Source organism: Felis catus, chromosome C1 (genome assembly GCF_018350175.1).
Source record: "Felis catus isolate Fca126 chromosome C1, F.catus_Fca126_mat1.0, whole genome shotgun sequence".
In the NCBI taxonomy this organism is placed as follows: Eukaryota; Metazoa; Chordata; class Mammalia; order Carnivora; family Felidae; genus Felis; species Felis catus.
Window position 1 is genome coordinate 190,842,194 of NC_058375.1, and position 25,208 is coordinate 190,867,401.

Below are 25,208 nucleotides of genomic sequence, written 5' to 3' on the forward strand. Positions count from 1 at the left end.
CGTTTACAACTAGAATAAAATCAATTGGAAGCAGTAAAATAATTTTAAAGTAGAATTAAAAAAAAACAGGTAATCCTGTCCATGGTAGAAAGAGATGGTGATATTTAACTCTGAAAAGGAAAAGGAATGTAGGGTTTTATTGGCTGATTTCTTATCATTGAGGACTATCACTTAGAAGATAGGTTAAGAATATTTATGGGAAAAATGATATGTATACTAACAGATTCAGGTACAGAAAGTTACTCTTTACCAGTTGAAATGGTATTAAACAGGAGCACATTCCACTGCAATGGAATACCAACAGTGGTATAATAAACAGGAGTTTATTGGTCATATATGACATGAAATCTGAGTGGGGCCAGTTCAGTGACTGACTGGAACCATCAAAGACCTATGTTCCTTTCTTTTTGCATTCTTGATTTTCTGGCTCTTGTCCTTGTATCTGTAATGTTACCACTCAGTGCTGTGTCTTCAACAATCTTGGGGCGCCCGGGTGGCGCAGTCGGTTAAGCGTCCGACTTCAGCCAGGTCATGATCTCACGGTCCGTGAGTTCGAGCCCCGCATCAGGCTCTGGGCTGATGGCTCAGAGCCTGGAGCCTGTTTCCGATTCTGTGTCTCCCTCTCTCTCTGCCCCTACCCCGTTCATGCTATGTCTCTCTCTGTCCCAAAAATAAATAAAAAACGTTGAAAAAAAAAATTTAAAAAAAAAAAAAAAAACAATCATACCCATGTTCGAGGCAAAAAGAAAAAAAAAGAGGGGGAAGGGCAGAGGGTAATAGCACGTTCCAACGTTTTTCCCTTTATATCAGGAAATCCGATATTGTATAAAGAGTGCTGCCCAGCAAACTTCCAGTTTTATTTCGTTGGCCAGGAGAATGAAGTTGTTGGTGATACTGGGTCATCCAGCCAATAATGTCTGCCATTTCTCCCCTGTAAGGTGGAGAGCTTCTGGTCACTGCTAGTAGACAGAAATGCAGAGAGCCTTCTATGAGTTGGGCAGAATTTCTTAGTTCTTTTAGATCTTAATCTTTATTATTTTTAAAAAAATAATCTCTACACCCAGCATGGAGCTCGAGCTTACAGCCCCGAGATTAAGAGTCGTAGGTCTTCATCTTTAGAGACTATTATTCCAGTCCTGCTTTGATAGAAATGTATAATCCATAGAAAAGCAGTAAGAGAGCAGTGACCTGATTCCCTACCCATGGTCAAGCTCAAGCTTGACTAGTTATATTTAGGTTGGAGCATAGGGCAAGGAGTCAAAGGTGTTGGGACAATGATGATGCCATTTCAAAGTGGAGAATTTAGTGAAGGCACAACGTGTAGGAGGGAGATGCCCAGGGGGAACAACAACAAAAGAGGGTTTTTTTTTCTTCTTAATGACCTAAATCAGTAGTTTTAAGTTTATATTTTCACATTCCGAGTTACTGAAACAATTTCTCTGGTTGAAGCAGGAAAGGATTTTTTTCCTCTGTTAGTTGCTATAGGCACAGGGCCTAGAACCTAGATTTACCAGAACCCACCAAAGTATCCAAGACATGAAAAAAACTATAGGCTCTGAGGTATGAAAATAAAGCCAGAAATTTGAGATTAATAAATGTTTGAATAATCCTTGAAATGTAACCCTATGTCAATTTTGCTAATTGTTACATTCACAATTCAAAAAAAAAATATTACATTTGAAAACAGTTATTTGGGGATGTTTTTCCAATTCACAAGAATTTCTCAGTATTCACAAAGATTCCTAAAAAATCAGTCAATATCTATTAAATGAGTAATTCATACCCCAATAATTTTAAATCCATTTTTCCAAATCTTTAAATTTTTACAGCAAGAGGGGCGCCTGGGTGGCGCAGTCGGTTAAGCGTCTGACTTCAGCCAGGTCACGATCTCGCGGTCTGTGAGTTCGAGCCCCGCGTCGGGCTCTGGGCTGATGGCTCAGAGCCTGGAGCCTGCCTCCGATTCTGTGTCTCCCTCTCTCTCTGCCCCTCCCCCGTTCATGCTCTCTCTCTGTCCCAAAAATAAATAAAATTTGAAAAAAAAATTTAAATTTTTACAGCAAGAAAGTTTGTTTAAAAGAGTTTGAAAAATTGCTGCCTGTGAAGTCACTTTGGACTCTGGGTCTCTCCACTTCCTCTTTTTCCTATTAATGTTTTCTGTTAGCTCAACCTTGTTCAAGATTCTTAATATACCTCAACAGCTTCCCAAAAGATAGTGGATATTTAATATGTATGTGTAATCATCTGTTCTGCAAAAAAGGAGCCTGATTTAAATGAGCTCATCGAATAGATTGGTATAAAATACCAGATCAGTTCACTAGAGTGTGTGCGGACCTTGTGCATCCCATTTAAGTGAATGGTTGTGTTCTCTGAGTTGAAGAGACAGCGCATAAACCTCCAAAGTTAATATCCTCTAATAAACAATGAATCTGGATGACAACTTTTCAAAGTCTATTACATACTAGTAGCCCTGGTTTTGCACAGTTTGCATATTAAACAGATGCTAGTCAATTCTGGGCAGAAATATAGACGGTATTATATACTTCAATTCATGCCAGAAGAGAAATCTTTTGATAGCACTTATTGTAGCCAAGAACAGAAGCAGCTATACAATCCCCAGCCAGAAACCAGGTGCCAAAATTAATACATGCAGGAGTGAAATGGGTTGCTGTCTTAGCGTAAAGCCCATAAGCTCTAGGAAAAAAGCACATATAAATCCTGAGTAGCTCGTGTTACTAGATTTTGAGGGTTCTAGTTTAGTTCGGGGCTGGCCAGTTAACTTTACAAGAAGAAACGATGTTGAGTGATGGGGGTGTATGTTTCTGCACAGCTGCCCCTCCCACAAGCGTGTGCAGAAGTGCCATGAAGAGCGTAGGGATGGTGTTCAGTAACATAAGCCCTGCACATGACTTGGATATAGCAAGCTTACTTGTCAGATGTGTAGGTGACACACAGCTCGGCAGTTTGCTAATGCATTGGATGACAGAATCAGGATTCAAAAAGATCTCAACAGGGAGAACTGATGAGCTGCAATTCAGAAGATTAAATTTAATAGGGATAAATGTAAATTTAAATTCCTGTACTTGGGTTCAAAAAAAAAAAATCACATCTGCCTTACTCCCATCCAGCTCATTTTCCACGCTACAGTCTGGGTGATCTTTTTAAAACACAAATCCGATCATGTCACTTCCTTGCTAAAAAGCCCTTAACAGCATCCCATTGCCTTGAGGTTAAAGATAAAACTCATTAATGTGATTTGGGGTTCCTTCAAGACTGACCCCTTTCTTTCTACTTCACCTGGTCTCCCACCCATCTCCCTGTCACACTGAGTGCTCCAGCTCTATGGAAGACCTTTGCATTCTGTGGAACCTGTTTGGGAGCTTTCATGTTGCCTCTTTCCAAACATCATCTTCATGCTTCTCTCTACCTCTTCAGGACTCACCCTAAAGCCCCCAGGAAGACCCAATCCATGAATGAGGGTTAGTCTCAACTTTTGAGGTTGCCTAATCATCTTCCTTTAATTCAACAAATATTAACTGAGTGCCTACTATGTACCAGGCACTGTTCTAGACCCTGGGGACAAAATGATGAACAAAACAAGCCCATGTTCACATAGAGCTTATGTTCTAGTGGAGAAGATGTCAGGCAGTCATGAGTACTTTGTCGAAAACTAAAGCAGAATGAGGAAGTGGCAACAGAGAGCTAGAGTTGGAAGCCCTGCCTTAGGTAGGGTGGCCAGAAGGACCTCTCTGATGATGTGATGAATATGGAGATGGGAATGAAGGAGAGCAGTAACCTATATGGCTATCTGGTAGAATGGCGTGACAGTCAGTCAGGGAGAAGAGCATGTCCCGGAGCTCTGAAGAAGGACTTGCTCAGCATGTTTGAGGAACTGCAGAGAGGCCAGAATGGGTGAAGTAGGCTAAGCAAGGGGAGAGCTGTGCAGAATAAGGTTGGGAAAGGCCCCGAGACACCAGCCAAGGCAGGGCTTAAAGGCAATCATAAGTTTTTAGATTTCCTCCTAAATGTGATTGGAAGCTACTGGGAGGCTTCGTGCATGGGACTGTCATCATAAGATTTTTGTTTTGTTTATTATTTTTAAAGTATTCTACTACCTTCTTTTGTGGAAAAATAGATTATAGGGAGTAAGTGCAGAATCTCAAAGATCAGTTAGGGGGTTATTAAATCTGTGCAGGTGAAAGTTGAAGGTAGCTTTGAGTGGGAAGATGTGCGAACACCTCTCAATTTGTGATTAGTTGCGTAATAGAAACACTTCTGGTTCCAGGTATAGACTATGTTGTTCGCTTCCACAGTCCCAGTGCCTAGCCTTATGTCTGGCACACCATTGTCTCTCCCTAGACCTTTGTTGGACAAAGGTCTTAACAGCAGTTAATAGAAAAAGCACTTTAGGATCTTAATTGACAGTAAGATCATGTTGGCTGCCAGAAAAGTTAACTCCTGTCTTAAGTTGCATTAAAAAGCTGGGGTTGAGGAGTGTGAGGTGAGAAAGGGAGATGTGAATCCCAGGGCACTCCATGCTGCTTCTCCTATTTCAAGATGTGGCTTGATCCTATACCATTTTTCTTCTCTCTATCTTCTCTTCAGTTATGGCATCCCTCAGTCACAAGACCACACACCTGATTCTGTGCTCCTTTCTGTTGCTTCATTCCTATGTCCAAGCAATAAATTCTCTATGATGTCCCTTAGATTTGTCTTTTTTTTTTTTTACCCTTCCCACTGTTCTGACATCATCGGAACAATAGTCTATACCTCTCCTTGGTAACAATTTCCAGGTGTATGAGGCTGAAAACAACTTAGGACTAACCTGTCTTCTGACAGTATCAACAACCATTTTTGAGAGACATCAGGTACTCTTTTGTGTAGTTTGTTATGAAATTCTACCTTAGCAGGTGTGGTGACTAGTGAAATACACACTACTTGGTGGTAAAACCGTTAGCAAAATCTTACCTCTAAGACTCACATAATAGAAGGAATTTGTGCTTTGAAATCAGGAAATCTTCAGATTCCAGCTGCCCCACTTGCTAACTTTATGACATTATCCTACTCAGCCTCAGTTCCCTCCTCTGTAAAGTGGAGATAATAATGCCCAACTCACAGAGAATTTGTAAGGATTAATAAGATAACATGTGTTAAAATGCTTAGCATGATTTTTGACACATGTAAGTTGGTAATAAGTTTTGGTTCTTTCCTCCTTATCCCTGTTAAGGATAGAATCACTTTGTGGAAATGTACATTTATAACTAGTGAAATTATAGGTGTGATGTTTTGCTGGTTAATAGTGGATAATCATGTTTATTATGTTACTCATAGGGTAGCCTCTGCCCCCTTTTTTCTGTGATTTAATCAGCCCCAATTTCTTGATGGTAATAGAAACATCTATCAAGGGTGTAAGAAAAATGAGCATTTTCGTAGTCTGAGTAATAGAAATAATCTATCCCTGGTAGATCCCAAGAAATCACAGAGAACTTTCTTTAAAGGGAACTCACATGTGTAGTCTTTTCCCTGTCATAGAGTTTTTTTTAAGAGATTGCATACAACTGATCTTTGAGAACCTTTGTAATCTGTAATGGCTTATTACGCAAAGATGAATAAAATACTCTTTCCCTTCATTGAAGTTGCCCACAAATCAACATGATACAGAGTAGAAAGTGGTACATTTGCTTGGAGGAAAAGCCAAAGTATCTTCTGGGGGGACAGAGATGGAGAAAATATTCTACAAAGAGGAGGTTATCCTGGAGAGCTGGGCCCAGGAGAAGTAAGTGTGTCTATACATGTGATGAATTTCCAACAGGGTAAAGACAGATGGGAAGAAAGTAGGAATCACTGTATATGACTTCAGTAAAATGTGCATAGAGGAAAAGATAAAGAGAAAGGTAAAGAGTTCAAGCCTTGAATACAGGGCTAAGGAGACTAAATTACTTTCTAGGTAGTTGAATTTAGTGAAAGCTTTGAGGTAGGATAGAAAAATAATGAAGGTGATACTTGGAACAGGTCAAACTGGATGTGGCAAATCAGTATAGTAGACTTGGGGAGATAGAGGTAGGTCAAGAGCAAATTTGAGGCGATGGCCAAAGTTCAGCTATGGAATGGAAAAAGCCTGGGATCCAGTTGTAAGGACTCTTGGAAGGAAGACTTGTGACAGTTGCTCATGATGATAGCATGTGCGCTGGACAGGGGAATAGTCCTGAGTTTAGACATGGTTTCCTTTCAGTCCACAGCTGCATTCTCTCTTTGGTCGTATATGCCAAAAATTTTTTAATTCATATTTTCAACATTGATCACATGATATCCCCTTGTGGGAGAAAGTGAGAGTAATGAGACATCCAAAGAATATTGCTGTCAGTCGCTGATCACATTCTCACTTTGGTGTTCTCCCTGTTGTATTTTGGATGACAGTTAATCAAGTTGTCCTAGGGCCATTGTTTCTGTGATTTAGGAAACTGGTTTCAAAAAAAGGACAAAGATGTTTCCATTTTTTTTAAATATTGGAACTATTTTGCTACTGGTTCCAGAGAAATTAAGCAATACTATACCATGGAACTTGTTATAAGATTCATGTCTTATTTTTAATACATGCATGGAGGAGATGGAGCTTAGAGTCCAGAGAAAGCAAAGTGGTTAGAGTGTGCTGAGTACCAGAGAAGAGAGATCTGCACAGGGAATGAACTCCAGGTATAGTTAGAGCTTCTGTCTTGAGTATTACACAGAGTACTGATCAGATCATTCAGGTGAGGAAATTACCAAGGCTGGGAAGGTAACTCCCCCCCTCCCAAATATCCAGGAAACAGTACCCAGTGCTCATACAGGACCAAGAAAAGTACCTGTTTCCACCAATAGGATTGAAAAATAATCTTAAAATCTATAGGACATTGGATAGGTATGCATAAGGGCATTGCCTCCATAGTATAGCATTATCAGCCTAGAGTGAAGGGTACTCTGATCCTACCTAGAAAATGTTAAAAGCAAATCCCAAAAGGATCAACTCTTTCCGGGTAATTCAACTATATTCCAAAAATATAAACATATATAAAGGAATATAAAAATAGCAAGAACCCAACATCAAGATAAATTTTACATATCTAGTATCCAATAAAAGATTATCATGTATGCAAAGAACTATCGAAATATGACACATAGTGAAAAAAATCATTAAGACCAGAACTGATGCAGATGTTAGAATTTACAGACAAGCACATTTAAAAATTATTTTGACTGTGTTCTATACATTCAAAAACCTGAAGGAGAATTGAACATGTTAAGTAGAGACATGGAAAGTATTTTTTTAAATTACCTGGAAATGAAAACTTTAATGTGTGAGATAAAAATACACTGGATGGAATCAATAGCAGATTCGATATTGCAGAAAACAAGATAAGTAAATGTGAAGGCATAGTGATAGAACTATACAAGCTAAAAGAGAAAAAAGACACACAGAAATGAACAGTGAACTGTGAACTGACAGACAACTTCAAGATGGCCTAAGGAGCGTACAATTGGAGTCCCCAAATTAGAGAAAAATCTATGAATAAATAATAGCCAAACTTTCCCCCAGTTTAATGAAAGCTAGAAATGCAAATCCAAGAATCTCACTGCATTCCTAAGCACAAAAAAATAAGTCTGAAACATTTTGAAAGGACTCGAGTCATACAACATATAATCTGTCACTGTAGTGGAATTAAAATTCAAAAACAGAACTCTGGAAAATCTACAAATATTTGGAAATAACATTTGTCAGTAACACATAGAACAAGAAAGAAAGAGAAAAATTAGAAAGTATTTGAACTGAATGAAAATGAAAACACTGTATCAAAATCTGTGAAACAAAAACGTTGTGGGATGCCACTAAGGAGATTTATAAAGCTGAACAATATTAGAACAAGGAGAAAGGTCTCAAATCAATGATCTCAGCTTTTACTTAAGAAAATAGAAAAAGACGAGTAAATTCAACCCAAATTAAGCCTAAGAAAGAAAATCATAAAAGAGTAGAAATTAATGAACTGGAAAAAAAACTTTTGAGAAGATCAGTGAAACCAAAATTTAGTTTTTAAAGAAGGTCAATAAAAATGCCTCATTAACAAGAATGATAAGGATAAAATAAGACATGTGAACATTATCAGGACTGAGAGGGGATATCACTATGGATTCTGCAGATAATAAAAGAATATTACGGCACTATTATGAACAGCAAATTTGACAACTAAGATGAAATGGACAAATCACTTGAGGGAGATAAACTATCAAACTCACACTAGAAGAAATAGTCTAAATAGCCCTATAGCTATTAAAGAAATTGAATAACAGTTAAATAATTTCCCACAAAGAAAACTTTAGGTCCAGATAACTTTACTGGTTCATTTTACTAAACAATAGTAGGAGGAGATAATATGAATTCTATAGAAACACTTCCAAATAAGGAGAGAGTACTTCCCCAACTCGGTCTATGAAGCTGGCATTACTGTAATACAAAAACCAGAAAAGAGCATTAGAATACAAACAACAAAAACAAAAACAAAAAAACCCCTTTACCTTGATATCCTTCATGAATTGGTACAAAACTATGTTATAAAATCGAGCAGTTTGAACCCAACAGTATATAAAAAAGAGCAGGATCAAGTGGAATTTATCTCAGGAATGCAGGTTTGGCCTACCATGTGAAATAAATCAATACAAGTCACATATTAAGAGATTAAAACATAAACATGATCACATCAGTAGATACAGAAAAAGTATTTGATAGAATGAAAGATAAAAAATTAAAGAATATTATTTGGGAACAAACTTGTGGTACAGTTATGAAGAAAGGAGAAAAAAATGATAAAATGCAAAATTTAGGATTGTGCTTACCTTTGAGTAAGGAGGAAAGGGAAGAAGATTGACATGAGCTCCCATGGATTTCAAAGGTAAAATAGTATTCTTAAACCTAGTAGCTGAAACACAGTGTCTTTTTTTTTGTTGTCCTTTATATTTTATGCATATATTATAGACAGTTTAATGCAATGTTTAATAAAAGCAACTTTAAATGCTAGTGGGGTTTTTGCTTCTGAAACTGTCATGTAACAGACCTCTATTTACTCTGCTGCTTTGGAAACTCATCACATTCTGTGTATTGAAAAGAGTATCCTCTATACCAAGTATTCCAGGTTTTTTTGGAAATGTAATATTTCCTGTAAACAGAATGAACTGCTCTTTTAAGTGTCATTACCACGTGAAAGAGCCGCAGTGAGATTAGTGCCGGGAAACCAAAAACTAAATACAGAAGCACTAAAACCCCAGTGGTCAATTACATAGAGCTCGTTTATTAGAGAAGGACAATGAGGTATGCCTAGTCTATCAATTATATTTTTTTCCCCACACTTCATCACTTAAAATATAAGTGAATTTGTATTTGTTCCAAACAGTTTTACCATGTTTTGGGTTTTATCTAGACCAGTCCAAGAACTTGACTCCAGTCACCTTTTCCTAGCCTTTGCTTGCCAGGAACATGTCTGCAAATTGCACCACAGGAATTTTACTAGGTTTATACATGTGTGTGTTTCAACATTCATTTAACCATATATACACCACAATTAAACATATGTCCCAACCATTAGTCTAGAGCCCTGGGATAAAGGGGCCTATTCAAATTGCTGCTTCCTTTACTCTTACATATGCTGCATCCATTCACTCAGCAAGCATTAGTGAGTAAAAGTGCTAAACGTGATTCTAAGCTAACAAGGAAAAACAAGCCATATACCTCCCTTAAGGTGCTCATACTTTAGAGGACAATGGACCCATACACAAATAATTGAGAAGTGTATAAATTTTGGTCCCTAACCTCAGTCTGGAGGCCTAAGAAGATGACTTGGAGCAGGTGACATTTAAGTGGAATTTAAAGGATGTTTGCAGAGCAGGAGAATGAATGAATTTTCATTATGATTCGGAAGGAATTTTATGTGCTATTTGTACATTGTATAGATGTATGAAGTTGCACCGCCTGTTCAGATACATACTTCTTCTGTGCCAGAGTTCAGAGAACCTAGCAAAGGCAGTGGGGTGTGAAAGAAAATCAGAATCCATTTGTGACCAACTGCTCCTGCTAGATTTTATGATAAGTTTTTGCCATCCTCTAAGTGGCCCCATACTGAAGGTAGGGAGCATTATCTGCATTTTACAAATGAGTTCAGTAAGCTTGAAAAGACTAAGTAATTAGTCCATAGCCATGCATGTAAGTAGTGTCTCAATCCAGGTCCCTTTGACATCAAAGCTTCAGCTTTTCAACTCTTCTCATGCTACTCCCTAGCCATCACTAGTAAAGATGCCCCTGATGCTAAAAGTTGTCAAACGGACCAATTGGTTTGAATATTCAGCCGCCTGAAACCTTTATCTACTTCTCTGAATCTTCATGTCTGTCTAACCTTCTACCATATTCCTAAAGCTTATCCTTCCTTTATTATACTAGTTACTTCATTGTACCATATCAATGTATTATTTATTTGCATCTCCTCATTAGACCCCAGCATTGAGTATCTGATTGTTTTTGGAAAAGACAGGGTTTATTGAATGCATTCAAAACAAATGAATTAGCAAATTTATGATGGAATGATTTGATTTTTCCAATGCTCTTGATGAGATCACGACAAGAGTGTAAGAACATATGAAAAGTGTTGGACTTTTCCTAACCCTCGACTTAAGATCTTCTAAGATTTGTGGAGAAAGAAAGGGAATTCTAAAGAGATCACTGAAAAGTTGTGAAGATATGAAAAATTGGATAACTGAGGGAGGGGGTCCCTCATTTTTATCCTGAGGCACAGTGGCTGGGGATACCCTATAGTATTAGAAGAACACTTCAGCTGTTGAGTTCAAATTAGCATATTGTCAGAGAGCACATCCAGAGATGAACATGGTGCTTTAGAGGAGACTTGCCCAAGAGAGATGGGGAGATAAACATTTGCATCATCATCTTGTGCTAATTCCCTAACCCTCTTTTCAGCAAAAGCCTTGTTTCATTTGTTTGCTTTTGTAGTTTTTATTTGTTTCAAGAAGTGGAAGAATTTTGTCAACACTTAAGAATTCATAGTACTGAAAACTCAGAAGAAAGTCTCCCCGAGGAGAAGCATTATATGCCAAATAGCCATTGACATAAGAAAACACGATAAATTAATGCAGTAATAGTTTATGGTTACTAAGAAGAGAACTTAATTTACAACTTGAAATAGGTTTGTAGTTCTCAGAAATTCTGGAAATCAATCAGTGGCACAGAAATTGATCTGTTAAAGAGAAGAAAATTGATTCTTAATATTGGCAACCACATCATGTTTTTTTAAGTTCTGAAGGAATAGGTCTTGGAAACAAGTTTATTAACCATCAAGGAATTACCTGATATTTAGTTTCCTAGCAAACTACCCAAAGAGAAGTATTTATGGCCTCATTAGAAGATAGATTTTTATTGCACCAAACATCACCTTCAAAACTGCAATCTCTACTATGTCAACGATATGGAAGTAAAAATTAAATGAAACAGAGTTCTGTGCATGAAAGACATGCACTGAATCATATTTTAGAGTGCTGCTTTGCATCAAAGTATCTCCGTATGAAGTAGTGGGAATCTGAACACATTTGCATCCTCCCATTCATGACATAGTGTTGGCATTCTCAAAAAGAGTAACTGTAGCTGATGGCAGTTTTTATCTGAAGAGATTTGTGCATGTTAGCAATACACTGTCTTCTGTCAGCCTAAGTAGAGCATATGGGGCCCATTAACTCACCAAATCTGCCACTGTTCTGCAAATTTTTATTAAGCAAGTGCAGTCCCTAATAGTCACTTACGTTATAGAATGCGTATCAAATGCTATCAATAAGCAAGGGGATTGTTTTCCCCCAGTGAGAATGCATTTGAAGTGTATGAGAAGGCTTGACAAAAGAATAAAATATTTTAAGTGATCACCATATTAACATAAATGTATCCTACTGGGAAGCCAATGTATGTATTATAAGCACTTTAATGTTTGTCTCTAATAAGCTCTCAGGGTGCCATCTTTTTCACAGATTTTCTCCCCATATTTTTTTGGTTTATGGTTTCTCTCAATTCTAACAATGATCCTGGTGGAGTCAAAAGACTCTGTGTGTTTATCCACAGTTTGTAAAAAGGTGCCGTTAAATGTTGAGCAGTTCTAATTAGCTTCAGAGGGCTACAACCAAGATAACTAGAAACATGGGCCATCAGGTTGCTGTGTTTCTCAAGTAAGTCTTCCTGAACCCGAGGATGCACCAGGGAATTAACCAACATCCAAACCAAAGAGTGTCCTGCTTATGAAGCACTTTACAAGAATTAAATCAGTGTCCATCAGTCTTGAGTTGAAGGCCAGGAAGCATGAGCTCAGTATAGAAATCCCATTATCTAAATAAATTCAGAGAAAAAAAGAGCAAGTCCACAGTGCTCTCTAAGTATTTAATAACAGTTACAATAGAAATGGCCATGAATTTCATCTTCAGAAGGTCCCAACATTTCACTGATGTCGCTTTGATTACTGTAATATCCCTTTAAGTAATCAAGAGCAAGTAGTACCTGTCCTTGGGTAAAACTGAAGGATGAAAAAGGGAATACAATAGGTTCTGGAAACTTAAAAAAAGGAATGAACAAACCAAAGAAAGAAAAAAATCCATCATCAGAACCAGAACAAGAAACTGTGACTCTTGATCCATCAACACTCTCTCACTTGGTGCTTTTGGTGCCTCACCATTTTGGAATGGAAGACCTTTACCACACCCAGCCCACTTATTTTTCAACCTCTTGTAAATAAGGTTGCGTCTGAATATGACACACCTGTCATATTCATACTGCTACCATTCCAATTGCTGTGCTATCCAAATATTATGCAGTGAAATGACTAGACTTAAGCTCCAGCCCCCCAGAGATAACTTTATAGTAGTTCTAAGGTAATGTGAGTTATAAAGGAAGTTGAGTATTAATTATAACACTTGTCATTTTAAAAAAAAGTAGTGGTAGTGTGTGTAATTTTACCTCATTTTCTCATTTGCTACTATTATTTAAATCACTTCCCAGCACTAAGCGTGTGCATAAAAGATGATTGTTCCCAATTTAACCTTTTAAATAAAGTGTATTCTATTAATTAAGTCATTACAGTCCCCTCTCTTTTCTATTATGTTTATTCATTTATCTTCTGTCCTAAAGATAGACATCTGTGTCACTGAATATTTTGGAGAAAGACCCCTAATTTTTATGCCTATCACCCATTTGGATTTTCTATACTGTTTTTTGAAATAGTGTTCTAAAGAATTTCAAATTGTCAATTAAAATAATGATAAGTATTCCCACTAAGAATAATAGAGTGTGCAGTCAAAAAGTAAGGAAGTACCATGTTTAACCTAATATGGCTGAGGAATGTGCAATACTTAAGTTGGCTTAGATTTAATGGGATAACTTATGTCTATCAAAAAAAGACAAAAGCAAAATAACAAAATCCTATCTTTGTATGAATCCCTTTTTCAGAGTAACTATACATAATAAGACTATATTGTCTGAGTGCTATATTTCCTTTGCCTTTTTTTACTCTACAAGATGAACTAGAGACAGGTAAACTGAGAGATAAGACCTGCTGTAGACGTGGGATCATCCATGGAGATAACGCTTCGAAGTGCCTGCCTGAAGGCGTAGTATTCTCTCAAATATTTTCACCTCTAGTCCTTTATAATCCCAGGTACATTAAATCCTAAATACCACCATCAAATTCACAACTGCTACCACTCTCACAATTCTCATGTATCAAAAGTTTTCATTTATTGAGAAATAAGTACCTTCAACTGTGCTCAGTGTTTTTGTACATTTTTTTTTTCATTTAGTCCCACAACTCCTTGTGTAGTGTTTTTATCTAATTTTTTCACACAAGGATAGTAAGGTTGAAAAGAACTTAGTAACTTGCCTGGTAAAGCTGAAATACAACCCACATCTATCTCATTATTAGCTATCATGTTAGACTGCCTTTCTATTTAGGTCCCTGTTAATAATGCTGATGGTAGTCTACATTTATTAAGCACTTACTGTATGATCTTCTAAGTACCTTGCATAAATTTACACATACAATCTTCACTTTAAGACTTTGGAGGAAACAGTATTATTTTCATTTTAAATGTTTTTTTTTTTTTAACATTTATTCATTTTTGAGAGACAGAGCATGAGCAGGGGAGGGGCAGAGAGAGAGGGAGACACAGAATCCAAAGCCATCTACAGGCTCTTAGCTGTCAGCACAGCCCAACATGGGGCTGGAACTCATGAACCGTGGTATCATGACCTAAGCTGAAGTCATATGCTTAACTGACTGAGCCACCCAGATGCCCCAATATTATCTTCATTTCATATATGATGAGATTGAGGCTCGGGGAGTTATAACAAATTGCATTTGACTAGCAAGTTTCCAAGTCTGGATTTTAACTCTGATGGTATCTCATTTGTGAAATGGGGATGAATATGTTAGCTTGAACCCATTAGAACTTCAAATTTCCAAACATGTTAGAGAAAATTACAGCTAACACTTGTTGATATTTCTCACCACAGAAAGACTTCTATTAATAACATATATTCAAATATAAAGGATACTAGTTTCCTAACATATAAGTGTTTATAAAATGTTTTCTTACATTCATGCTACTCATATTCAAAGAATATAACAAACTCTTCTGTGACTTATCACAAATATAGTAGAATGGCTAAGAGTGCAGTATTTTAGTTCTAGATCTTTCATTTGTGAAGTATGCCTCAGTTTCTTTATCTGTAAAGTACAATAATAAAGGATAATAATACCTGTCTTTACAGGTCGCTGTTGGGGTTGAATGAGTTATGAGCTATAAAGTGCATAGGACAGAAGCTACATATTACAAGTGCTCAATTAATATTAGCCACTAGTAGTATTGTTTTTTAATTATGATCATTTTCCAATATTTTTATACTGTAGATTCCACTGTAAGTTTTTTTTTTTTAACCTGAGAAAGCTAGAATTTGGCACACAATTGGAACCTGAGGAATATGGACGGACATCTCTAACTAGAAATACAAAGAAAAGTCTCAAAGATTTTTAAGAAGTTAATACTAGGAAAATTGCAGACATGTAGTGTTGTTATCTAAAAAATAAAGTCATAGCTTAGAAAAGGAGAGCTAGTTGGGAGCAGGAAGATCTACATAAACTGATAGGTTGGTGAAATATGACTTCATGGTGTAGGCAAAGGGAGGAGATGTGCACTCCTCTGACACCAGTCTAGTGTTAGGAAAAACGTTGTCAGCAAAGTTCACTTCACCTTGCTCAGTCCTTGAACACCAGATTTTTATAGACTAACTTGGTCAATGGCACATAGAAAATAATGAACAACTGTTGCTGAATATTGAAGTGATAACCCATGCAGACGTGCTTAAGGATTAAGACGTTGGCATCTATGTTTTTTAGGGATACTAGGTAATAGCTTTCATATAATGTCATTGTCTGGTGCTAGTCTCAACATCAAGCCAGCCTCGTAGAATGAGTTGAGAAACATTCCCTCCTCTGAATTTTCTGAAAGAATTTCTATAGAATTAGTGTGATTTCTTCCTTAAATGTTTGGTAGAATTCATCAGTGAAACCATCTGGGTCTAGAGTTTTTTATATGGGAAAGTTCCAGCTACAAATTCATTAAAAACAAACAAAAAAACTATAGGGTCTTTCAGCTTATATATTTCTTCCTACATAAGCTTTGGTAATTTGTGTCTTTCAAAAATGTATGCATTTCACCAGAGCTATGTTATCTGGGGTTAATTGTTTTTTCACTACCGAAACAAGGTTTTTCTTCATATTCTAACTGATGACCCTCAATTATGAAGCTTTTTACTCTGGCTATTGGGAATAGATACTATTCCCAGCTCTGTGTGAACTTGCGACACTTTTCCTGTTATACTTTTGGGTGGTTCTTTTCCGGGTCGTGGGTAGTTTCCTCACATGTGTGTAATCATCAGTATTCAACTGGAGACGTGAGGTGATTCTCTGCAGATCTCAGAAAGAGTTCTGTATACTCTCCAGTTCTCTGCCAGCAAACTACACCTACCTTAGCTTCCCTGGACATCCAGCTCGAAGTCCTTAGACGGGGTGCTTACTGAGCTCCGCTGTGTTTCCCTCCCTATACGACAGCCTGGAAACTTTCTCCAGAAGATAAGCTAGAACAAGTGTAGATTCACCTCACTTGTTTTCTGTCTCTGCTGCCTAACATCTAAAATCTTAATTGCCATTGTTTCATGTTTTATGTATTTAATTTTTTTTCAAGAGGGATTGTAAATCTGTTTCCTTTTACTCCATTTTGACCAGATATAGAAGTCCAGTCCTGGAGTATTGTGTGTGTGTGTGTGTGTGTGTGTGTGTGTGTGTGTGTGTGTGTGTGTGTATATATATATAGCTATTACACTCAAAGAATTTTATTATATATTGTACATCTCTAGGCCCTTGAGTTTAATTTCTCCTTGTGCAGGCATGAAAACCATAGCCCAGTTAAAAGAGCTGAGAGTACTGAAAATTAAAAGAAAGTGAAATTATATTCATAAATGATCTAATGTATATATATATATTTCTTCATAGCTGCCTTTGAAATATCTACCAGTAGAAATGAGCTGCCCCAGGTAGTCTGGGGAACACTTTTTTTCCTCAAAATTTTTCCAGTAAAGGACTTAACTTATGAATCTATATCAATTTATTGCTCAAAAAATGGCTGATTTACAAGCAGTCCTGATCCTTGTCTCTTTTATTTCTTCTCAGTGCCAGATGAAAGCAAAGTCCACTCATTGGCTGATCACAAATCGGGTAAGAAACTCCTCATAGCTGACTTTAGATCCTCCTTCCTGGAAATTGCTGGCTGCGTTTGAGTAGCAGTTGGAACTTATTTCCATCCACTCGTCACTGAAAGGCTTGCTAATTAATACATGAGATGTCTCCGACTTCCACAAAGATGAATTATTGCCTGGCTGTGTGTGTAGTGGCATAACGTATGCTGACTCAAAATGTTTGAGAGGAAAGAGTAAAGGTTTCCAAAAACTAATAATTTTAAAACCCAAACTCTTAAACCTGTTAGCCAGCTGAACACTTAAAACAACAAACAAATTGTAAGGAAAATCCAAGGAAGTTTGAAACTCTTTCCTGTGATGAGTTGCACGTTACAAAGAGCTCCAGAATAAGAAAAGTGTCATCATTTCTCTGCCCTCAAAAAGGAATAATATTTTTGCTTGTCATCAAAGGGGATCACACCCCAGATGGCTATCTTATCTTTCTCTTGACTGAGGAATGAATGAACCTTCCTTAGAGGTTCTACAGGAAGTCCACAGGGATCCCTAAGGGTCTTCTGGATCTTTCTGTGTTATGTATGTGATACCTTCATGGCAAAAATCCAAACTTTCCCTTCATTAGCAAGTGGCCTGCTTCTGTCTCTATGCCCTTCTTCCTTGCTTTTTCCCGTTAGTTGAAAACACTTAAGGCTACTAAGCTAGCAAATACTACAGTGAGATCCCTTTCCTCTACGGGTGCATTATCTGGGAGAAAGTGTCCATTTTACTCTTAGACTTGCCACTCCAAATAACAGAAGGGTTACAATTTGTTGACATGCCCCCCCAACCCTGTTTCTGAAACAAAGAAGTCTTTCCTGTCACCCAGTGTCTCCTGCATTTATGTGCTAATTATGTTTCCAGCAGTAAGTGGCCTTGATGCTTCATTACTTCTATCATGTTCCAGGGCAAGATGATGATTTTTTGTTTCTTTTCCTCTTTCTCCATATTCTCTTGTGATAACAGCAGGGAAGGGCTGGTTCACAACTCTTAGATTGTTTTCTTTTCTGCTCCTCCTAATAAAGAGCCTAAGAGGTTAGATCACTGTGAAAGAAAAGATTTTTGTGGAAGTGATAAACTGCAACATGCTGCTTTTCCCCATCATCCTTGCCCATTAAATCCTCGACTACTACAAGTGTTTTTAGGAGCCTGAAAACGAAGTTCTCATGACCAAGGAACCCCAAGGATGGCCTGTATTACTTTCACCTTAAATGCATCCTAAACGGTACTGCTGTAGTGAGCTTTGTTACACATATTAACCCTTGAAGATTAAAGCCTTTTTATGTACTGGGGTAGGCTTCAAGGTTAAAAAAAAAAAAAAAGAAGCAATTTTTAAGACTTTATCAGTTTGGTTTTTGAAAATGAGCAAATAAGCTTCCTGGCTTTTTTCCAGAAAATCAAATCTTACTCTGATCTTACTTAATTTCCTAAAAAATTCCTGTTAGCCAGTAACTAAAAGTTACTGCCACTCTTTTTAAATGAGAACATCTTAGTAACTCAGTATTTTAGTAAATTGAATTTAATAAATTGCAATGTAGTAAATTGCTACAGTATTTTAGTAAATTGAATATGTCTTTGTATAGTATGATATAAAACATATTAATAAAGAATTACCCTAAGTTCAAAACTTGAAATAACTTCCAAATTAAAAAAGAAATGACAAAAGTGGCATAATTTAAAATCTGTCAGGTAGGTTAATTGTAAGCTCCACATGGCAGCTTTACTCCAGCTGGTTGATAAAAATAGTACCAACAGTCTTTAGACCGTGTGAACCATGATGCTTAAATATATTGGGTGTTTTAAAGATTTCTGGTCACTAATGAGTTGCTCGTACAACATTCACTATTTTACACTTCTGAGTACTCGTGTGCCCTCTCACAGCATCACTGAGCTTTTCATTGGCCATCTGTGACATCAGTGCAAATGCTGAGAACAACCAGAAAACAGAGAAAACACAGCAGAGAGGCAATCACCTAATACTATTCAGTCTAGAGTCATATTAAGTGAGGGGCGCCTGGGTGGCGCAGTCGGTTAGGCGTCCGACTGCAGCCAGGTCACGATCTTGCGGTCCGTGAGTTCGAGCCCCGCGTCGGGCTCTGGGCTGATGGCTCAGAGTCTGGAGCCTGCTTCCGATTCTGTGTCTCCCTCTCTCTGACCCTCCCCCGTTCATGCTCTGTTTCTCTCTGTCTCAAAAATAAATAAACGTTAAAAAAAAAAATGCCCCTGTTAGAGTCATATTAAGTGAGACAGTTAATGTCTCTAACATTAAGACGGACTCTAAAACATTAGACACAGTTCTGAGAAAATACAAAGCCACATTAAAGGAAAATCTGCAGCTAAGGTTATAAATTTATATCCTCCAAGAATATAACCTCCCCCACTTTTTACATTTATTTCCTTTGGAAAATTGGTCTTGAATGTATAGTGATCCTCAAAAACTCATTCCTCGCGTAAAATGCCGCTCCCCTGTGTGTGCCACATGCATGCAGAGCAGTTTCTGGGGAGGCTTTGGTGGCGGTCGTGGCAGTGACAGTGAAAGATTAAGGGTCCTTTTGATTCTGGTAATGTCTTTCAGTTACAAAATCATTTTCCAAATGCACCTAATGTATAACTGAAGTCTCATTCTGCTACAGTCTGTGACCGCTAAGCAAGTTACTAGTTGGATTATAATGTCTAATGTTCCATGATCATACTTGTCTTGCCAGTGTTTAAAGAGATCATTGGGTGTCTTTTTGTTTCACCTTTCTCTCCCTTAAATCTTTTTCTCCAGAATATTTAAGTAAAAAGGTGATTATCTCTTTTGCTAAAAAGAGAGAGTATCTCCCTGTGTCTCTTTTTAATTATAGAAATGTGGGCAGCTTTCATACTATCCAAGACCATCAGGAAGTTAAATTAAATTGTATGTGCTGCCCTAAATCTATCATCCATCCTCTTATTTGGGATGATATTCAACATTTTAATAAATTCATTGGAGTTAAAATTTCTTCTGAGTCAGCTACGGAGAGTGTAGAGAGCCATTTCGTGCCAAGTTCCATCTGTTGGTCTGCCTTGGGTACCTCCCAAATTTGTGACAATATTTTTGGCATCCTTTCCCGGGCTTAAGCTTTAAATGGTTGATTCTTCAGAACTCTGATCGAATCAAAGGCTCAGGTAAGATAAATCATTCTAACATTTTTGGCCCCAAATGTAGTGTGCCCTCACTCCTTCTGGATTCAATTCAGGATTCTTGAGATTTTTTCTCCTTTTTGCCTCAGGGGTTTTCCCTGAGTGCATTGTATTTCAGACCTTAGCTAGGAAGCTGGCAGGATGATTCTGTGGTTGATCTTGTATGGTCTTCCTCCATGTATAAGAGGTGTCAATGTCTATGGAATGATGAGACATCTCAGACAGATTAAGAACAAAATGCCTTGTAATTGGTTCCTTTAAGAAAAATCACAAGTTTCAGAGAGACTTAAAAGTCAAAAAGGTATCTTTCACTTTTCCCCTTATCTTGTTCATTGAATTCTGATGAAACCCAAATGTTAGTAAATGCAGAGGGTTAAAGAAACTTCAGCAAAAGGTATATTTAAAGCAATGAAACCATTTTTTTTTGATGATTTAAATACTCTAAGGAACATTAGAATCCAAAGAAGATGACATCAAGTTTAGCGTAGCTTTTTTTAAAATTATACCTTAATTTTGACTGTACACAGCCTCATAAACTATGTCTGAGAAGGCAATCTTTCCTTCCCTGCGCCCTACATTCTGAGCTGACACCTAAACTGATAGTTTAATGCTCCTCAACATTCCGACAGAAAGGACTTATAAATTTTACTTTTTTTTTTACTCTGTCTTAATTTTTTTTTTTTTGTTTTGATTTACTGCTTGGAACTGTTTTAATATGTATTGACTGTCTGCAGAGATCTTTGCTGACCCAGCTCTTTAAGATGATGCAGTACTGAAGAAAGCCGATGAGTTCTTCTTTATGAGCTCTGACATATTAATTAGCAAAATGGACTAAAAAGCTTTCCTATTCCTATTTTAATTTCTTACATTCTCAAACACCTGTCTATATAGCTGTAAAACAGGCAAGTCTGTAAAAGTAACGGTTGGCAGTAAGTCCAGACCTTCTCTGAGATAAGTTTATCAATTAATGAGCAAATATTCGTTAACAGTCTAAGGGGATATCTCTGTATAGGTGCCTTGAAGCCAGTAAGTATTTGATATCTTACATTTTACTGGTAAGGAGGCTGAAGCTCAGGGCATTTAAATACTTGCTCTCTCAGCCGGTAACTAGTACGGGTTAGGTTATGAACCGAGATACTGTGCGGTAAAGCCTATGCTCTGGCCAGTTGATTTTCCACCAGCATGTGCCTCCTTCAGTCCCAGGAACTGAGAAGAATACAGTTCTAGTTGGAAGACATGACACACACATCAAGATAGCCCATGAATTCTTGCTTACCTTTGGTAAACTCCAGCCGAATAAGTATAATTTCTCTAACAGACTGTTGTAACTCATTGAATATGGGAGAGACATCTGATCTGATCATTTTTGCCTCTGTTTCCCTACATGTGTGTATGCGTGTATGTAGATATAAATTATTTGTATTTATAACGTATTTATATGAAAGTTAGGCCAAGTTAAGAGATGGATAAGAAAATATGCATGTGATGTGCATGTATTGTGTATAAATTATAGCAAATGTGCATGTGACACGTATCCTTAAGGCAAAGGCCAAAAGTTTAATATGCAAGTCGGCAACTTGGCAGACCTTACATTCTGTTCTAAATGCATTGTGTGTAAACTTTATATTTCGAATGTTCAAGTGTGGCCAAAGAAATCTCTAGATCTTTCCAAAGAGCTAGAGTAGAGCTCTTAAAAGCAAAAGGTGATGAGATAGTCCCTTTAATACAAGAGCAATGTGTTACTAAGTGGCATTTCATATATTTTGTTGAGTCTTAGTATTTCATACTTTTATAGACTATCTAAATTAGAGTATGCATTTAAAATTTGAAATACCAGCTATGGTCATTTTTCCTGAGTCTGAATACTGCTTTTCGTGGCTTTTTATTGTTATTGTTGACAAGGACCTAAATCTTAGAGTTAGTGGGTAGTGGACTTAAACTCTGTTTCTTTCCTCATTAGTTGGTTAAGGTAACACTATATGGCTATAGTTTTGGACAAAAATCTTTATTAGGTAATTTCTAAGCTTTGGTCATTTGTTATGTTGGTTAAATATAACTTTCATCATGAGAAATATATACATTCTCACATCCTCCAGCTTGGTTTACCTTTCCATGGGATTCAGGATGTTATTAAAAAATAGCAATATATATAGGATTCTTCCTATACGAACTTGATTATGAAGCGACTCTGGTATTTCCTATGTTGTAAAAGGTTACTGAATAGTCTGGTCTCTAAAATTCAATGAATCAAATTGAATTAGAAATAAATCTATCAGCCTTCTTAGAAATGCGGTTAGAGTCTTTGCTACTCAGATATGGTGCAGGTGTGTGCATCTCTGAATTTCATGAGTAGATAGAGTCTACATATTTTTACAAATCAAATTTCAAAATTAATTATTTCAGTTCTACTCATGTTTATTAAGTGCCCATTCTGTGACAGGTGTTATATCAAGTACCTGAGATAGAAAATGACATAAGACATGGTCTCTGTCTTAGAAAAATTTTTTTATGAAATGGTAGGGGAAAAAGACATATAAATGCCTAATTAAATATTGGTTTGGTATGTCTGTGCTAAAGAGTACAATGCAGAAGTCTCACAGGAAATATTGCTTGATTCTGCTTGGGATTGGGGGATGGCTGTCATGTTTCAGTAAGGAAATGCTTCCATGGCAGGATCTGAAAGATAAATAGAAGTTTGAGAAATAAAAAAGGTCAATAAGCTAACACATTTCAAGCATATGGAAAGTTATGACAATTTGAAACATCGTGGTATGTTCCTGAAACTGTAAGGATTTCAGTGTGTCACAAATGCAAAGTGGAGAGTAACAGATACAAGGTTGAGCCAGTAAGCAGAGATTAGATCATGCAGAATTCTTATCAAATGGAAAAATGTGAATGTTATCCTACAGGCTCAGAGAATTGAAACCTATTAAAGAAGGGGATTGGCCAGTTTTATATTCTACTACTATTACTTTGCTGTGGTGACTTGAAGGACAAAAAGAAAAACAGAAAGTCAAGGACAATAATTAAGAGACCATTGCAAGAGTCCACATAAGAGATGGTGTGGACATAAGTTCAAGTGAATCACAATGGAAATGGAAAGGAAATTAAACATATTTAGGAAATAGAGCTTTGAGTTTGTGAGGGTTTTTTAATTAAACTTGGTGAGTGAGGAAGAAGATCCAATTTGATTCTCAGTGTATCATCCAGCTATTGCTATAACTATGCTGCATGACAAAATCAACAGCAAACGTTTCTTGATCACCTGTCTTCGTGTGGGCTGGGAATTGCTGATCTCAGAAGTGTTTCACTGGGCTTAGCTCCAACCTACAGTGTAGGTCCTGGTTTTATGCATGCCTCTTATTCTCCTTGGAACAGTGGTTTGCTTAGGGAAGTGTTTTTGATAACAAGAATGATAAGATGGAAATAGGGTAGATAGAGAGGAAACCCATATGTGCCAGAGCTGTGGAGTATTAAGTCACATGAGAGTGAAGGTAGTAGAGTAGAATGAGAGGCAGGAGTAGAGGGAAGTATGGCAGGGTGGTATGAGCTGGGAAGGAGTAGGGATTTTATATGCGCATAGGTGACCCTTGTACTTGAAAGTGGAAATGAGAAGTAAAGGCGTCATTGAGCCCCCTCCCAACCCTGACCAGCATGATATGGGTGAGAATGAGGGTTGTAAGGGAAGTAGATTTCTTAGTGGAGAGGTAGATTTCAACTAAGGCTGGGAAATTTTTAGAGAACAGGTTGAAAGTGAATAGCATCTTGTCAACCATAGAAGGATAGTGGGAACTCAAGAAGGCAAATGGAGGAGTCTGGGATGGAGGGGAAAGTGGGACCATGAATCACATGGGAATATGGCCAGAGTGGTGTAAGGTGGCAGCCCAGAGGGCAATGGATGACCAGGGGTTTCTCCTCTTGGGAAATGACTGAGGATGGCAGATGTGATGGACCCGGTTTGTTTTGATAGTTTTGCAGTTGCCAAGAGGATTGATCTTCACTTCACAAAGTGAAGGCTTTGATCAGTTTAGACTCAGTGATGGCCTGGATGAATTATATCCTGTAAACAGATCATATCTCTGAAGAACAAGGAGGTGAACATTTCCAGGAGGAAATGGTCCCAAGGTTAGAGAAGTTTTGAGAAGATGCCCAAGTTGCACTAGGTTTGGAAATTGAGAGATGGCCATTAGTTATCATTTCAGTGGAGGGAGTTTTGACAGACAAGAGAGAATAAAGTGGCATGCCTTGAGGAGCAATGGGAGGTAGAAAGAAGCACAGGTGATCTTTCCAGAAAGTTAACATTAAGAGAAAGAAAACAGATGTATCTAGAGAAATTAAGTTGTTTTGATTTCTCTACTCTTTGTTATCAACAAGAAACACCGAACCTGTTTGTAGACTGAGAGGAAAGAGATGCTGTGAGAGAATGAAGAAATAATAAAGAGGAAAGTGTTAAAGGCATAGGATTAAGACTGTAGTTTTACAGCAGTTGGACTTGAAGAGGATGAGCCAAGATTATAGGGAAAGTAGCAGTGATGTATGTAGCATAGATACATTTGTAGGTAGTGGGGTTGAGAAATTAAGGTTGTTGATTGTCTTGGGTCCCTGGGTGGTTCAGTCAGTTAACAGTCTGAGTCTTGGTTTCGGTTCAGGTCATGATCCCACAGTCGTAAGATAGAGCCCTGTGTCAGGCTCCATGCTGAGTGTGGAGCCTGCTTAGAATTCTTTCTCTCTCTCTCTCTCTCTCTCTCTCTCTCTCTCTCTCTCTCTCTCTCTCCCCCCCCTCCCCCTCTCTCCCTCTCTCCCTCTCCCTCTCCCTCTCCCTCTCCCTCTCCCTCTCCCTCTCCCTCTCCCCCACCTCCCTCCCTCCCTTTCTCTCTGTCTCTCTGCCTCTCCCTCTCTCTCTATCTCAAATAAATAAATAAATAAACAAATGCTATTAACAGTCTCGTCTTCTTGATGGTGTCCAAGTCTACATGGTGGCATTACAGGGTTGGTCATAGCTGGCCAAGAATATGAGAAACACTTTAGATAGTAGGTAACCTATGTTGAAATGTGTTTAAGTCATCGAAGCAAAATTGAATAGACAGCTATGAAGAAATATATTTACACATACACATGCACGTGCATGCTACATTCAAAGGTTGGGTTGCAGATGAGCTACAGTTGTTCCCTGAATTAAAATGCAATTTATCTCTTTCAG

At 37.6% G+C, this 25,208-nt stretch overlaps 1 protein-coding gene across 4 annotated transcripts in view; it reads left to right on the forward strand.

Annotated features, from left to right (window-relative positions):
* Nucleotides 1–25,208, forward strand: part of PARD3B (par-3 family cell polarity regulator beta) — a 1,015,202-nt gene that overhangs the window by 648,586 nt on the left and 341,408 nt on the right. For all 4 annotated transcript variants that reach the window (XM_011285494.3, XM_019838515.2, XM_019838513.2 and 1 more), the window contains one exon: nt 16,785–16,829. In XM_011285494.3, the coding sequence (XP_011283796.1) occupies nt 16,785–16,829 (45 nt within the window). The remainder of the gene's footprint in view (nt 1–16,784; nt 16,830–25,208) is intronic.